Source organism: Schistocerca cancellata, chromosome 5, assembly GCF_023864275.1.
Source record: "Schistocerca cancellata isolate TAMUIC-IGC-003103 chromosome 5, iqSchCanc2.1, whole genome shotgun sequence".
Classification (NCBI taxonomy): Eukaryota; Metazoa; Arthropoda; class Insecta; order Orthoptera; family Acrididae; genus Schistocerca; species Schistocerca cancellata.
Genome location: NC_064630.1, coordinates 85,529,490 through 85,547,852, shown reverse-complemented (window position 1 = coordinate 85,547,852; position 18,363 = coordinate 85,529,490). Strand labels below are relative to the sequence as shown.

The window sequence follows — 18,363 nt, the reverse complement described above, 5'->3', positions numbered from 1 at the left end:
ATCTTTGCTATCTGTATTGAAGGCGAGGACACCTTATTCTCATTCCTCCAAAACCTCAACAACTTCTCCCCCATTTGCTTCACCTGGTCCTACTCAGCAGAAACAAGCCACCTTCCTAGATGTTGACCTTCACCTCAGAGATGGCTACATCAGTACCTCTGTCCATATCAAACCTACTAACCACCAGCAATACCTCCACTTCGACAGCTGCCACCCATCCCATACCAAAAGTCCCTTCCGTGCAGCCTAGCCACCCATTGTTGTCGCATCTGCAGTGACGAGCAGTCCCTCTCAAAATATACTCAGGGTCTCACTGAAGCCTTCACTGACCATAATTATCCTCCCATCCTTGTACAAAAATGAATCTCCTGTGCCTTATTTTCCCAGTCTCCCACCACCTCCCTAAGTCCCGAAGTCCGGCCACAAAGGAGCATTCCCCTCGTAACTCAGTACCACCCAGGACTGGAGCAACTGAATTAAATTCTCCTCCAAGGTTACGATTACCTCTCGTCATGCCCTGAAATGAGAAATGTCCTGCCCACTATCCTTCCCACCCTCCTACCGTAGTATTCTGCCGTCCACCAAACCTACACAATATACTCGTCCATCCTTACACAACCCCTGCTCCCAATCCCTTACCTCATGGTTCATATCCCTGTAATAGACCTAGATGCAAGACCTGTCCCATACATCCTCCTACCACCACCTACTCCAGTCCAGCCACTAACATCATCTATCCCATCAAAGGCAGGGCTACCTGTGAAACCACTTACGTGATTTACAAGCTAAGCTGCAACAGCTGTGCTGCATTTTATGTAGGCATGACAACCAACAAGCACACATACCGTATTATTCTGCAAGAACTGTCAACTGTCTGGTTAGGTTTTTAATGCTCATAGACAAACTATTGTAGCTGTATGCTGATGTTTGCATGCATCCTATTAATGAGGCTTATCAACTTTTACCAATAGTGAACTGGCCATATAATTGTGTAATACTGGGAGGTTGTGAACAGTGAAAGTAAACAACTGTGAAACACAATTGTGCAACTGTCAGCTACATCATTTACAGTAGTCAGTGTCCCCCATTCTTCAGCCATTATAACAATGCAGTACGTCGACACCGAGGACTATCAATGCAGAAATAAAGCAGGCAAACATCACAATATGTTCCCGGATGAAAGTTTCTAGGGAAATATCACCAAAAAAAGGCAGGATCAACAAAAACCTCCAACTCCAGCTACCAGAATCACTTTTTGGTCAAAAGTACATTCAAGAAAGACCATGCTTCTATAGCATTAATTACCATGAAAATTTAGAATGTGTTGCAATTGGTGATGTAAATCAAAAAAGCTATTTAACAGTCACCATGACAAATCGGCTTTGTCAGACTTACACAGAAAAGAAACAGGTCTTTAATGTATTAATTTTTCAGAAGGCTATGTATGTTTATAAAATTATTTTGTTGTAATTATTTAATCATTACTGATTACAAAACATAAACCACAATTAAATGTGATTCCATGTAAAAGAATATTCATTTGAAATGACCAGGTTCACTGTTTCTACATTGCAGAAATGCATACAAACAATGTGTGTAAGAGCTAATATAAGAGTATTCATTTGAAATGACCAGGTACACTGTCCCTAAATTGCTGAAATGCATATAAACAATGTGTGTAAGAACTAATAAACTCATTTACATGTACAAAAAGGATGCAAATTTTATACGAAGAATCACATTATTAAATTTTAATCCCTTGTCTGCAGTTTACTTTGCATAAACTAGATATACTGTTTGCACAGTGTTTAGTTTTGCACATGAGCAATGAGCGTAACAACATACAAACTCAAGTAAAAAATCTATGCAGACTATACAGTCTACACATGCAAAGCAGCAGGCACTAAGCTAGTTATTACACAAGTTGATATTAGCAACATTTGTGAGTGTTGTTCTTTCTTTTTTACATTTTGGGATGTTCTGCAGTAGTGAATTATACAATATTTCATTGAAAGTGCTAATAAAATGCACTTGTTGTAAAGTGCTCTAAGCACTGTGCCATTAAGCCAGTTAGCTTACACTGATCAGAGTAGAGTAGGTGGATTCTCAATGGTAGAGGCTTTGGACAGCAAAAAAGCTTCAAATTTGGTAGTAACATGCTGAGTAAAGTATGTTTATATATCAGAAATTTGTCACATTGCAATACTGCAGAACCATTGTGGGAACTTGCATGCTTGTGTGGGTGAATGTTAATGGTCATTCTCATATGACAGAGTGTACTATTTGGTAAATCTGGAGAGGAGTCAAATTTTATATAGTTACTCTAAAATTATGTATGACAGATTTTGTATTACCTCCACTGACTGAAAGACTGATACTTCTGGGGGTCTTATGTTTTTGGAGGACAGGTTTATAACTGTGTTGTGGGTCTGTTTAGGCTCTAGGTTTTGTAGGGTGGATGGAGGGAATTTCTGAACATGTAGCAGATGATTTAGGTCTGTGAGTAAGGGTTTGGCAGCTGTGGAAGGAGGGGGGGGGGGAGGGGAGGGTTGGGTTGGGTTGGGTTGATGGAGGCTCTTGTGATGGCGGTGGTGGCTGTGGCAGTTTGTGGGAATCCAAGACAAAAGTATTAGGTCAACAGATTGGACAGCTTTTTGTGGTGGCATTGTGCATGCTGCTCTAGTTCCTGGAGGACAAGGGTTTCAATGTGGGAGATGGGACACAGTAATATGGAAATGCAAAGCAGGAGAGTTTTACGGAAGGAGCTGAGGTAATGCAAGATGGCTTGGACTTGAGCTGTATTGTTTTGCAGAACTAGATTGGTGTAGGCTTCGAAATGATATAATTTGAACAGATGGAGGTCACTGTGGAAGGATGGGTTGCAGCCAGACATGCATAATTTGATGGCAGGCCATTTGGAGGGATTCCATGAGCTAGGAGGAATACATAAACATTATATAGGACTGGGTTCTTGCCAGCGAGAGGGAAATTTTCTGTACTGGTGCAGATGGGAGGAGGAAGGATCCATAGTGGAGGATAAATAAACACTTAAAAATACATATCTTAAAAACTCGTGAGAGACTAAACCAGATGAAGTATATTAGAAAAAGGGATTGAAACCACAAGTAGAGTACAAAACCAAGATGAAAACAAAATAAAAATATGAAAACAGGATGACATAAAAGTCAAAACAGAAATGAAAGTAAATAAAAAGATGATAATTATTTGTGGTGCAAGACTGCGGGAAGATGTGAGTGGAGTGATAGGCAGCAGGTGTAAACTGACTGGGTGAGGTCAGCAGGTGGGCGTACGAGTCTGGGGGAGAGGGAAAGCTCTTAGATATGAGGTGCAAGAATATATGTGTGGTGCAGGCAGAACTGGGAAAACAATCAGGTGAGAGGTTACCTCCTGCCCCCTGCCCCCAGCACTGCCTATCGATGCTGCATCCTACCATCCTGATCCTGTCATATCTCTGAACACTCCAACAGGAACCACAAGAGTATGTTCCCCCACACCTGTCCCACTTGCCTTCCCCACCACACTCCACAACTCTTTGCATCCGCATTACCCATCCCAGCTGAGATCACTGAATGAATAGTGGGTGATAGTGTATGCTATTCATTTAGTTAGTATAAATACTGGTAGTACTGACTCTGTCATTACTCTACTACTCTCTTCTTCCTCTCCCCCCTCCTACTAATAGTTTCATTAGTACTATTACTTAATACTGAGACAACAATATGCTTCTATTACATTCCCATTTTTAGTATATGATGTGTACAATGTAGCTATGATGGCTGTACTGATTTTATGTTATACATGCACATTATTCCTAATCTGTATTTATCACATTAACAGTTACACATATTTCTGCAATAGTTTTCCATTAGTATTCTAGCTGTCTCATGAAGCCATAAGAGCTTCAAAATTGATACCATAAATGAACCTCAACAACTATGGCTGTCTGAAATCATTAGTTATTCTATGCAACAATGGCAATAACTAGGTAAAGACAAAGAGACCAGCACTAAAGTTGCAAAAAATTGTCATTCACGGAGTAAGTGTGAAAGATTAATTTTTACTAAAAAAAATACAAAGAGCAAAAATGGTACAGGAGATAACTTCCTTCAATGACTGCAACTTTTAAACATTACATCTAAGTGAGTTTCCTCACCTGCTTCTGCAACCCAAGCATAGAGCACACCATGTCTCTGGAATAAGGTTGCTCCAATACATAACGTAAGAGTCCTGTCTGAGGTTCCAAAAGTTCTTTGTCATAAGGTAAATTTCCTTTTAAAGTAAATTTAAGTGTAGCAGGATCTAGTTTCCATGGGTTTATCAGATGGTCAGCGTATCCTGAGTGTTCCACTACCGGTAACATTTTGGAATGTCCTATAATGGATACCATTTGGGCAGTTGGATGGAAGCTTTCCACAAAACTTGAAAGCAGATGAGCCAGTTTCTGCAGGAAGAGAGAAGAGCATCATACTTCACAGAAAATAAAATCAGGCAGCAATTTTATGAAAAGAAACACACGATAATTAATGCAAAACAGTTATTGTAATGAGTTTTCCATCATCATTTGTTGCATATAACAAATATACGCTCTTATACAGTAACAAAAAGTTATGGCAGGATATTTCTCTCTCTAAAAAAAAAAAAATAATAACCACCTCCACGCTTTCCAGACAAGAACAGGATGTCCCTAATTTAACATGATTGCTCTTCCCTTTGCTCTGATGCAGCCTACATTTGCCTTGTGTAAATTTTATTTTAGTGTGATCTGCATTTTACATTTGATCTGTCAACTCTTCCTTCTGTCTCCAGTAAGTTCTCAGGCCTTCAAATGTGTCACTAACATTTTGTGGCTGATTTCCCTCTTTTTCTGATCAGTTATGTCTCTAATGCTCCAAAGTTCTAATACGACAATCTTCTAGTTCATGGTCTGATAAAAATTCCAAAGACGAGTCAGTTGTCCCCAAGTTTATTAACAACTCTTTTGCTCTTCATTTTATGTGTACACACTGCAGCCATATTTTACTGCTTCACAAGAGTAATCTATCCCAATGAGATCTTTGGCTATCCTTTGAATTGACACACTGTGTGATAAAATATCTTACTTTTAGTCTATCATTTTGACCTGCATCAGAAGGGAAAACCCTGTATACTATACTGTACTGCATTATGTTAGCTGTAAACACAGTATTGTTATGTTAAACTATTTGTGTGTGGCATATTTTGAAACAGAAATACAGAACCGCTACAAATTCATCCAAAAATGTAAGGAAAACCTTCCAAATGCATACTCATAATGACCAACATTCCAGACCCTGTCATTAATCCTTTACATGAATTCAACTTGTGTGTGACTCCCATTTTCAAATATCAACCCACTTAAAGTCGCTATCTGTTATTGTGTTAATAATTTTAAAAAAGGCTAGTGGCCTCAAACTGTGACTGATTAAATTTTTTGAGAAGTCTTATAAAATGTAAATGTAGGTCCAGATTGAGCCAACGGCCTTGCCACAGTGGTCACACCAGTTCCCGTCAGATCACCAAAGTTAAGTGCTTTTGGGCTCGGCTAGCATTTGGGTGGGTCACTATCTGGGTCTGCCGAATGCTGTTGGCGAACACGGTGCACTCGGCACTTGTGAGGCCAATTGAGGAGTGACTTGACTGAGAAGTAGTGTCACTGGTCATGAAAACTCACAACAGCCAGGAGAGCGGTGTGCTGATCTCAGGCCCTTCCACATCTGCATCCGGTAACACCTAAGAGCTGAGGATGACACAGCAACCGGTTGGTACTGTTGGGCCTTCAAGACCTGTTTGTCCGGTGTTTGTTTGTTGTTTGTCGATCTGAATTAAATTTTTATAATAAATCCCCATACGAGAGAGTTACATTTTGGAGCACTTAGCTGCCTACGGCTCAAAACAGCAGCTGGAAAAGGTGTACTTTCGTTACTGTTATATATTAAAAAAATCTATTTCAGTAAATACCAAGTGGCTGTGAAAACATTTAACTCCCCGCTATTGTCATTCTCCTTGAAACACTAAAAATGCAGCAATTTGGAAGATTCTCTCTCAAATTTTGAAGAAGTGAAACAGTAGCCTACAGCAAGTTCAATTTTTCAGAAAATAGGAACGGACAATTGGATTTAATGTCCTGCCCACAATGAGGTTATTGGAGATGGAACACAGCCTCACAATGAACAACAATGAGTAAGGTAATCAGCCAATATAGCTTTTAGATTAACTGTCCCAGTTTTTAGGGAGACCAGACAAAACCTAAATATGAATGGCAGAATCAACATTCACCCAAATGTGAGTCCAGTGCTTCAACCACTGTGGCACTTGTCTCAGTTTGAGTCATTCCGTGAAGTGTAGTTGGTAAAGTAGCTAGTAGCAGGCTACCTACAAATGACAGGTACCCAGGCTCAAGTCCTAGACTGACACACAGTTTGAATTTGACTCACATGTTTCACAAATGTTTATATAAGTTTTACAAATTTAGATTAAAAGCTTACATTTCAAAGACTAAATTAAACTCAATATTTACCCAATGTGGCCAGTTCTTGTTTTCTGGATATGCTTTTTGGATTTCATTAACAATGAAGTATCCTGGTAAGAGACAAGCATTTCTATCAAAAATATAATTGATGACATTTTCTAATGCTGTCAACTGTGGTACAATGGATGCCTTCAGGAATGGTGGAATTGTCTGAGCCTTTTCACGACAACCCTGCAGAAAGAACCATAAATATCAATAGTTAATGGTGCTTCCATGGCTCAATAAAAGTTAAATTTTTGTAACTGTTAGTTTAAGTGGCACCTTAGTTACATGGAACTGATAACAATTCCACATTGCAAGAGGTACTGTTGAGGTACAGGAGAACAAAAATGAGAAGCAAAATGAATATGAATAATGAGCAGAGAAAAGTCCAGTACGGCAGATCATCACAAAAAATTGACTATTTTATATCATAATTCTACACTAAAACAATGAAATTTTAGACAGTTCCCAAACAATACAGACTGAAGATGAAGTTCCTTTACTGTTGTTCAAGTGACACCAAGAGGGAAAAAAAGGGAAAAGTAATATCATTACCGCCAACTCCAGCATTTCAAGCCGGAATGGCATTCCGACCCGAGATGCAAGAGTTGGTGGTCATGTGTGCATGAGGTGTGCTTGCACTGTGTGTGTGTGTGTGTGTGTGTGTGTGTGTGTGTGTTTCTCTTTACTGATGAAGGCTGTGGGCAAAAGCCATATGTGAGTGTCTTAAAAATCATGCCCGTCTGCAACTTGATGTGTCTTTTTTACAGTAAGTAGCGACCTATCTTTTCCTACATTGTTGAAAAATAATAACACACACGTAACAATCATATTTGGCTGATGATATTTAACAGAAATAAAAGTTTAGTGTTATGATGTGTGCATCAACACGAGAACTATGTCAGCTCCCCCTCCCCCAACACATGCAAAATGCCTCACAAAGAAATTTGGTGTATAACAGCAACAGCCTGCATGCTCAAGATTTTGAGTACAAGAAGCAGAGAGGTAACATAAATTTATAAACATCAGGATAATTTTAACAGTAAATAAGAATGAACTGTATAAAATATGGATGCCAACTTTGTGCCAAGAGACCATTGATCTATTACATTGAGACGAGAATTATGTTACCAACTGCAGATAACCAAACATTCAGCATCATAACACAAATGGTGGTAAGCACTGTATAGCTCATAATGAGTGCCAACAAATTTATGATCCACTTCAGCTTTCAATGCAGTTGCTGATTTACCTTTGACTCTGTCTCCAGCAGATGATGAAATGTCAGTGAGTAGTTTTATGCACTGATCACTATCAGCCCAGAAGTTTTAATTAAATCCAAATCTCATTTATGAGTTAGAAGTGTCTACAATATTTGACTTCAAACACATGACAATATGACAACAACACTGTTCATTTACCACATTTGAACATATTTTTCATCACAAGGCAGTTGACAGATAAAACACACAGAGAGTAAACAACAGAACAATTGTGTAGTATTAAGTTATCTGGTGATGGCCTCAAGAGTTTGTTATGAACCAGCTTTTGGCTTCCGAGGCCATCACCAGATAACTTAATACTACACAATTAATCCACACTATTTCACCAGATGTTATAGATGTACTAAGGTAGGCTTTCCTTCAATCTGTGAGGCAAATTACATCTAGGTCAATCAGTTAGGGCTATAACTGTTTGACTGACTGAGTGTGAAAGGAGTTGGGAGACCGAAAAAGAAACATTCCACCTGCCTCATTTCCGGGCAGGATTTGAGGAAATGAGATCCATCCTTCATGAAATCCTCCCCACTCCACCTAGAGTGTCTTTCTGCCGTCCACCTAACCTTCGTAACCTCTTAGTTCATCCCTAGGAAATCCCCAAACCACCTTCCCTACCCTCTGGCTCCTACCCTTGTAACCGCCCCCAGTGTAAAACCTGTCCCATGCACCCTCCCACCACCACCTACTCCAGTCCTGTACACGGAAGGTGTACACGATCAAAGGCAGAGCCACGTGTGAAAGCACCCACGTGATTTACCAACTGACCTGCCTACACTGTGAAGCCTTATATGTGGGAATGACCAGCAACAAACTGTCCATTCGCATGAACGGACACAGGCAGACAGTGTTTGTTGGTAATGAGGATCACCCTGTGGCTAAACATGCCTTGGTGCACGGCCAGCACATCTTGGCACAGTGTTACACCGTCCGGGTTATCTGGATACTTCCCACTTACACCAACCTGTCAGAACTCCGGAGATGGGAACTTGCCCTTCAGCATATCCTCTCTTCTCGCTATCCACCAGGCCTCAATCTCCACTAACTTCTAATTTCAATTTGCCGCCGCTCATACCTCACCTGTCTTTCAACAACATCTTTGCCTCTGTACTTTCGCCTCGACTGACATCTCTGCCCAAACTCTTTGCCTTTACAAATGTCTGCTTGTGTCTGTGTATATGCGGATGGATATGTGTGTGTGCGCGAGTGTATACCTGTCCTTTTTTCCCCCTAAGGTAAGTCTTTCCGCTCCCGGGATTGGAATGACTCCTTACCCTCTCCCTTAAAACCCACATCCTTTCGTCTTTCCCTCTCCTTCCCTCTTTTCTGACGAAGCAACCGTTTGTTGCGAAAGCTTGAATTTTGTGTGTATGTTTGTGTTTGTTTGTGTGTCTGTTGACCTGCCAGCACTTTTGTTTGGTAAGTCTCATCATCTTTCTTTTTAGAAATAAATAAATAAATAAATAAAATTTGGCCAATTGATGGCACTTGTAAGCATCAAAGATGCACACCAACAGACAGACGGCACACAGCCTTCGTTTGCATCCAAGACACCCAATATGACAGTCTCCATCAAGGACTGCACACTACTGGAAAGCTCTTTCACAAAAATAGTGCCTGTGCACCAGTCACGCAGCAGAAGTTCCATACACTCAAAGGTAAGAAACAGGGCATTGGTCCAATATCTGCTAAGGGCCTGTAGAAGATGATTACAGAATTCAAGATGACAGTTTCTTTTGAAGTGCAATGTGGCGAAGGGAGGAAAGCAGTGACCTGACGTCTGTTGAAGATGTGGTCACAGTATTGCAGAAGAGATGAAGCAGTGATTTGCAAACATGTAGTGTATGAGGAATTGCCTGAATGCTGGACATGCCTGTGAGTACAGTGCATAAAATCCTACAAAACGTCCTGCACTGTATCCACAAAAAATCACATATGTTTAGGAGTTGCTTCCTGCTGACCTGCCAGCAAAACAAACACTCACTCTGGAATTTCTTGCTTGCATGGAAGTGGACAATGAATGGCCATGGGACATTCTGTGGATGGACGAAGTCTATTTCCATCTCAATGTCAATACTCAAAATTGCAAACTATGGGCAACAGAAAATCCACACGCAAATCACATGGTACCACATCATTCTGCAAATGTGACTGTGTGGTGCAGGTTGACGGCATCATTTGTTGCGGGGCCATATTTTTCCGAGGAGATGAGTCCTGTGGGTCCTTTTACCTGTACCGTCACCGGTAAACACTAAGAGAGTCTTTTGCACACCAACATCATTCCAACCCTTGAACAGCATGGATGCATGGGTAGTATCATTTTTATGCAAGATAGCACACCTCCACACATCGCATAGGCATTAAAGCAGCTACTACAGAGACATTTTCGAAATGCTAGAATTACCAGCCACCATTTGCCCCCAGTTAGGCTGTCCAGAGCACCTGATTTTAATCCGTGAGATTTCTGATTGTTGGGTTACCTGAAAGAAGCTATGTTCAGTGCTTCAATTGCAAACATAGCTGAACTGAAGGCACACACTCTGCAACGAATTCTGAACATGACCTCTGAGACACTCCAATCTGTTGTGGAACATGTTGTTTCTTGATTTCAACAGTGGGCAGCATATTGGACAGGTTTTGCACCAGTCTCGTGACAATTAGAAACCAATGTCATTTTGCTTTTTATGCTGTATTTGGGCCCAGGACAAATAAAACTGCCGTCATTCTGCTTTTTATGTGGTTTTTGGTCTCAGCCCTATTGAAAGCAGATTATTCCCAACCAATGTGGTATGACCTTGCCATGGTGGATGGGCTTACCTTGCTAACTGTGCCACAACTGTTGACTGTCAACCTCGTGCAGTGATGTGCATTGAACAGCACGCATGGTGTAATGTGCAACTCAAACAACAGCCATCATATTGCAATTCATCTGTCACCTGTACCCAACCCCACTATGTTAACATGCTTCTTACAGCACTATCTATTGAAAAAAATTTAAATTTTAGTTTCTTTTTCCCATAAAGCTTCCCCTTCCTCAATAAGATGCTGTTCAATTTGATGTCGTTTTTGAGCAGTGATTCTCTTTCTACAGCATTTTGAAACTGGAACTTTATTTATGGACACCCTGTACATTAATACTAAAAATAACAAGTGGTCAGAAAGAGCAACCAGTATTTATCTTCAGCCAGTGAAGTTCTAAGTACTGACAACAGAAACATATAAAAGTAGAGAAATCTATCTGAAATTGTTTGTTTCTTGTTGAGGGAGGAAAGAGGGAGAGGGTTGGGAAGGAGAGGCAGGTCACTCAGACCCCAAGCTGAGAGGGATTCGCCGCTTGTAAGGACAACAAGATATAAAAGATATTTGTCTTCCTTTGCACACTACTGGAAGTTACACACATCAAAAAGTGAATGCTATTTACAAAACCTGTTATAACTGGATCGCACAGCAGTTAATCTGGGCATCACATCTCCTTAGTTAACTCTGGTGGGCATGAACAAAGATTATAATGGAACACAGGTTTGGATGATAATGAGTTGCCTCTTATCACGGAGTTTCTTACATGTGACATAAATGAACACAGTGGAAAATCCTGGATGGAATGTTGCAATGTTATGAAAAGGATATTTGCTACTCACCATACAGCACTAACACTGAGTCGCAGATAGGCACAACAAAAAGACTGTCACAAAATAGCTTTAGGCTAACTAGGCCTTTGTCAAAAATAGACAACAGCGCAACAAAAAGACTATCACAAAATAAGCTGAAGCCGACAAGGCCTTTGTCAAAAATAGACACCACACACACACACACACACACACACACACACACACACACACACACATGCCCACAGTTTCTGGCAGTTGAAGCCAGAGACACTTTTTGTTGCGTCTATCTGAGACTCAGTGTCTCCACTATATAGTGAGTAGCAACTATCCTCTCCATAATATTGATAAATGAATACAATCAGTACAGGCAAGAAGGAAGTAAATTCAATCATATAACATTCCTAACTTTTTCTGTCATATTCCACAGCAGGCCTCATTCTAGATTATAGACTCCTGGTTGAAACAGTTGTACTTTGTAGTTGCAACAGCTTCTATTTTCATTGTTCTGTTAAAGATTTTGAATCACATTGCTTAGGCTGTCAATTGTATGATATATAAGACATGTCATCAATCTATGTACCAGCTACCATGTTCAAAGGAGAAGCTGCAAGCTGCCGGGCAAACAATGGAAAATGCAAGACGGAAAACAATAATTTGAAAAGGCTAGATTGCTACTCACCACACAGAGAAGGTCCTGAGTGGCACACAGGAACACTGAAGAAAGACTGTTAGATACTATTTAGCTACCAGAGTTAAGTCCTTTGTCAGGCACAGATAAAACAAAATATACACACACACACACACACACACACACACACACACACACACACACACACACAAATATGCATATACATATATTAGCACATGCACGACTCACACATACATGGCCACTGTCATCTTCAGACACTAAGGCCTTAGTGCCCGAAGACTACAGTGACTAGGCATGTGTGAGTTTTGTATTTTGTTTGGTCTACATCTGATAAAACACTTACTGTGACAGCTAATAATATCTAGGAGCCTTTTTTCTGACATGCCCATCAGTCACTAAATGTATATGGAGTGAGTAGCAATCAATCCTTTCCATACAGTTTTTTCATGCAATATGTCTGCCTTAGCGTGTGATGAACATACCCATTTCCCAGTTTATGATGCCACTTTCATTTCATGTTTTTGCATAGAGTTTTATGTGGAAACAAATGTTGAATGCTGTCCACAAAAGTAAGAATATGTTCAGAAAAAGAAACCTCAATAGTGTCCAGTGTGTGTAAATGCAACATCTATCAAGTCACATTTAAATATCAAAATTATTTCTGTTCTCTCTACAAACTCAACTATAATAATGATTCCAACACAGGAGTTTCGAGTTAGTAAGCAAAAATGGTTAAAGAGGAAAGGAACATTATATATTAGATTGTCACAATTTCTGAGTGTGCTGCAATGTTGAAAGCACAAAAATAAAAATGCTCATGGGGAAAATTTAAGTGCAAGAACATCTGTGAAAGAGACTGAGACACCTTTTGTATTAATGCAAAAAAAATTGTTCAAATGGCTCTGAGCACTATGGGACATAACATCTCAGGTCATCAGTCCCCTAGAACTTAGAACTACTTAAACCTAACTAACCTAAGGACATCACACACATCCATGCCTGAGGCAGGATTTGAACCTGCGACCGTAGCAGTCCCGCGGTTCCGGACTGCAGCGCCTAGAAACGCACGGCCACCGCGGCCGGCTATTAATGCACAAAAGGTTTTTCATGCTGAGAAATTTATCATAGTACGTAATATTACAAATGACAGAACTCAACGCATATAAGTGATTTTTTACAAAAACAATCAATTTTTGCCACTAGCTCCAAAATCTTGCAAACTTTAATTTTTTAATTCCTTTACATGTGCATTCTCCTGCCGCTCCTTGGTGAGTAAATTTTTTATCTATCCAATTAGATTACGATATCTTGCAAAGACACATACTGGCAAAGGAGAATACAAGATTTCACTTTGTGCATGGCTGCATGAATTTATTCAACCATTTTTTTTTTCTCCAAAGCTATACTGTTAAAAGATAAAGTTTCTACTGGGCAAAATTGTCAGTCCTACAAAGTGCATAACATTTTTAGTATGACAAAAGAGTTCATCATGAATCATTGATTTTTCTCTTATTTTCTTGTAAATGTTACACAATGTGTTGACTAAATAAGTTACTAAATTCACAAATTAAACATAAAAAACTATACCTTCATAATCTCTCGAACACCCTTGTAGTCGACACCACCAATAATGCGACGAATTAAGCTGAAACACTCAACCCAAAAATCTCCAAGCTGATACTGCAGTTTCTCACAGCTTAATATGCATTCACAAACCATCCTATAAACAGAGTTCAGTGTATCAGTATTTTAGTATTTCAGTTTCAGAAAATTACACTACGAGATTTTGAAAGTTACTTAATTTATTGGTTACTTTGTGGTCAAGATATTTACACTTCGAACACATTATAATGCATACATAAGCAAATGACAATTTTAAATTTTAGATTTTTGATTGTAACACTATAATTCATGTTGCTTGCAAGTACATAGATCATTTTATGTCTTCTACTTTCATCCACATCACATATATAATAAAATAGACTGGAGTATACACCATTTTCAAAACACCAACAAAAATGAATAACTGTTTAAAATCAGCTGTGTCGCATATTTAAAATATGCGACGACTAACAGGCAGTAGAACAGAAGCCAGAACAAGTAAGTTCTTTTGAGAATACAAAGGCGATGTCGGAGGATGGGCACTGTCCGGAAATGTGACATAGAATCACAAGGTATCACATGAGATCACATGAAAAAGCGCGAGGCACTACTCAAGCATTGGTGGTAATCTTATATGGTAACATATGAGGGCCGGAAGAGCGGTGGCCAGACATCAACGTGGTAGGGGCTGACGCAGCCTATAAAGGCAGTAGCGGCGGCACCCTGAGGTTGAGTTCAGTTCTGACAGTGGTCTAGGAGGGACCTCCATGCAAGTCAGGCCCAGGGCTTGGACTTTGATAGCTTTGCTCTGGCTCTGTTCGTGTCTCTGAATTCGCTTCGTACCATCCTCCATAGGTGTAGTTACAAGTACAGGAATAGTGTTTCATTTATTCAGTTTTGTTCCAACACACAATTTAAGATTGCAGTAATCCAAGCCTTGCTTGTTTGTTTGCATATTTCTGGCCAAGTTCTGTAACTCCTTCAAAATATCCTGTTAGCCTTCTCCACGTCGCTAACTGGACAAACCATCCTCTCTTTCCTTATGTCATTAGGCATCTAGACCGCTCACTAGACGCAACATATAAACAAAAATTTGGTACCAGGTGTAGGGTTCTGTTCATCGTGGATTAGCATGCAATTATCACACCACGAGTTATAGGATCAGGTCACCTGCTTTGAAATATCAATCCTGCTCAGCCTAATGCCACACAAAATGATGGAATGGTTTTGAGAATCCCCTTTTGCCACTACTTGGATAACCCATACACAGGCCAGTGACAGAGTCAGGAGTTAAAGGAGTTCTCGAGAAGAAGAAGAAGCCAAGGAACAGGCGGTGCCAGAAGAAGAAAGTAGAAGAGGTCCAGACCAAATGGTGCAACCTCTGTAGCAGATAGACAGTGCCTGAAGCAGAAAGAAGAAGAGACCAGGACCAAGTGGTGCAGCCTCGGTAAAAGCAGACAGGCAGCACCTCGAGAAGACAGGAGACGAGACCGGGAGCAGCCCAGCAGAAGGACTGCACCTGGGAACACAGGGGTCGACCCAGAAGGCGGCCAGTGGCGGTGCAGCCTCAACAACAGCCACAGCAGCAGATAAAACAGAGCCCAGGGTCGAAGCGGACATCCTGGAAGGTGGTCAGGGGCTGCCGACAGTGGCATGTGGTTGCAGATGGCATGCAAGGGCAATGCAGGGGCACCATCAGTTGCAGAAGGCGGCACCAGTTCGCAGACACCGATGTGAGAGCAGCCAGCAGCAATGGCAGCTGCGGAGGGCAGCACGGGGTCACAGGCGATGCAGAGGCGGTGCAGCAGCACCAACGACGATGGACAATGGTGTGGGCAACACGTGGCACGGGGCAGGCCACGGCAGCGGCTGCGCATACAGATGCCTGACCTTGCAGCCGGTGGTGCAGAACAGCAAAAGGAACACATCAGCAGCAATGACAGTGGTGACGATGGCCAGTGGCACAAGTTCAATGCTTCACAGTGAACGATGCACAGAAGAAATGGCGGCAGTAAGAAATTCCATGGTGAGTTAAACAAAAATTAGCAAGCATGTCATGTGATGGTGACAATATTTCACGCACAGGCACGGACGGACATGAGCAACCCATTAGGCAATTTGTTAATTTGTCAGATGTGCTAAAATTAATACCCTAATCTTTCGATGGCACGAAGAACACTCTAAATGGGTTCCTCGATAACTGTGATTTAGCATTTGAACTTGCTGACCCAGAGCTGCACGATACTCTTTTGAAATTTGTTAATACTAAAATAGTGGGCTCAGCACATAATAAGTTGTTAGTCAGAGACCTAAGCAGCACATGGCGAGATGAGTGAGCCATATTGGTAGAAAACTATGGCAGCAAAAGGACACTTGACTACTATGCTTGTCAACTGTTTACAAGTTGGCAAGAACATGGGAAAAGTAAAGCACAATGCAGCTCAAGGTTGGATACAACGCAACACCACTTCAGGGAAGCTATTAGAGGTAACATGATAGAACCAGAATTAGAAGGTAGCCCTGCTCTTGTCTAGAAATTAAGCCGAGCTGTATTTATCCAGAGCATTTATGATGATAGGATAAAGACCATAGTGCGAGCGCGTGGCAAACAGTTAACGCTAGCAGAGGCAATAGAGATCGATCTGACAGAGGAGAGCGTGATAGCCTCTTCCCGTGAAAAGATGATCACCCGAGGTGGTGGTGCCATGACGCGAAACGTAAAGAAGGCCTCAAAGTGCTTCAAGTGCAAGAAGCCGGGCCATATCACACGAGATTGTCATAGCAATAAGGTAATATGGAAAGTAGAACCTGTTGCACCAGGAAATTGCAAGGAAAATGACCGAGTGCCAGTGGTGAAACGCTCACAAAGTAATTTGCCAAGTTGCAGGGGCCCATGTGTGCAGAATAAATCTGTAACATGCCAAAGAAAAGGTCATTATGCGAGAGACTGCCCAGAGGTTGCTTGCCATATGTCGAATTCATATAGGAAAGGTAAAAGCCAGGAAAACTAAGTAATGGCATAAGAAAGCAGTCGTCTTATGTCCTGCCTGGGAAGATATTAACAGTTGAATGCGAGAGCAAATATGAGTTTGTAGAACTGGACTGTGAGGAAGATATTAATCATCGCTTGAGGTTTCTCACTGATAGTGGGGTGCAGATAAGTCTAGTTAAGAAAAGTAGTCTGAAAAATGGGGGAAAAGGTAATGCAGCTGAACGTATTAGGATTCGGGGAATTGCTAATATGGTTACAAAGACAGAAGACAAAGTAAACCTCAAATTACAGGTGGGAAGCGAAATGTGACTGAGGCATTGCTACCATGTAATCGGGGAAGATGTTGATCTTCCTTTTGACCGGCTGGTGGGCTGAGACATTTTCAAGGAAAATAGAGTCATAATCAATTATGCTACCAGAAGTCTGTGGATCCACAGGGAACAAATCGCAATGAAGATGGAGCGAGAGTGTGAGCTCCGCACACTTCAATTAGGTCGCTTTACGAGATGAAGACAGAGTCACTGGGTGAGCTCTGCAGAATAACTTCGAAAGAGAGAGAAGGCTCTATCGACAAAGGCTTAAGCGCGAAGCAAGAAACACATGGGCAGGCGAAAGTGAGTACTGATAAAAGGTCATTAGCAGTTGAAACACAACAGCAGCAGTCAACAGGGATTGCCAGAGAGAAGCGCAAAGGGCAGAACCCAAATGTTATCAGTGTACCACTGATAACAATTGGTCCCCGAGAGGGACGGGTGTGTTGGATAAAAATAGAGTCGAACAGAATGACGGAGGCTATCATTCTGAAACAGGAGATCAGAAGGGGCGAGTATGTATCAGAGGCATTAGTAAAAGTAGAATTGGTAGAATGTCTAATAAATGTCCTGAGCACTACAGAGAAGTGTGTGTCAGTACAATGCCCACGGGTAGTAGCCGAAGCAGTTACACAGTGGAAATTGTTGAAGGAATCCTTCAGAGTAAATCATGTAAGTAAAAGTAAGCCACAGTTGAAGATGAGAATAATTGTCTTGAAGGAAAATATTCGAGTGAGCCATTTAAATGCCAAAGAGAGGGCAGCAATTATAGAGGGTGCACCATGTGCAGTGACATTTTCCATTTGCCAGGAGACAAACTGTTGAACACAGATAGTATCAGGTAGGAAATTAAACTGCTGCCAGAAGCGGAAGATACGATGACAAACTCACGACCCTACAGAATACTGCAAGCACAAAAGGAGATACTCCAGGTTGAAATTGAGAAAATGTTAGAGGATAAAGCTACCTCCACTAGTTTTAACCAAACGGTAAGCTCCATAGTAAAAAATGAAGAGATTATCACACATGGAATGAAATAATTAAGCCAACACATAGTAGAATTTGAGAACAGTACTGATAAACAGTTCCAGAAAGCAGTCATTTTGATCACTGTTAATGAGCAGTTAATACAACTCACAGGCATATTCAATGAGCTAGGCTGAGCATACAATATGTTAATATCAGCAATTGTTAACACTCATAAAGACATTCTGGAGCTGCATCTGATCAATCCAATACAGATCGCGAAGTATCTACAATTGACAAAAGACGACATCATCGATAAGCAGTTCCCTGTTGCACTTACTGGCAACAGTGGTTATCAATTGATCAGAATAATTGATATGGATGTTTTCATAGCTGGAAACACCTTAA

General features: G+C 40.9%; 1 protein-coding gene across 1 annotated transcript in view; it reads right to left on the bottom strand.

Moving 5' to 3' along the window:
- LOC126187385 (mediator of RNA polymerase II transcription subunit 23) overlaps positions 1-18,363 on the bottom strand; it is a 152,986-nt gene that overhangs the window by 87,477 nt on the left and 47,146 nt on the right. Inside the window, exons 3-5 of the mRNA XM_049928435.1 lie at positions 13,672-13,804; positions 6,557-6,739; positions 4,175-4,462 (exon numbers count right to left, since the gene is read on the bottom strand). Of these exons, the coding sequence (XP_049784392.1) occupies positions 4,175-4,462; positions 6,557-6,739; positions 13,672-13,804 (604 nt within the window). The remainder of the gene's footprint in view (positions 1-4,174; positions 4,463-6,556; positions 6,740-13,671; positions 13,805-18,363) is intronic.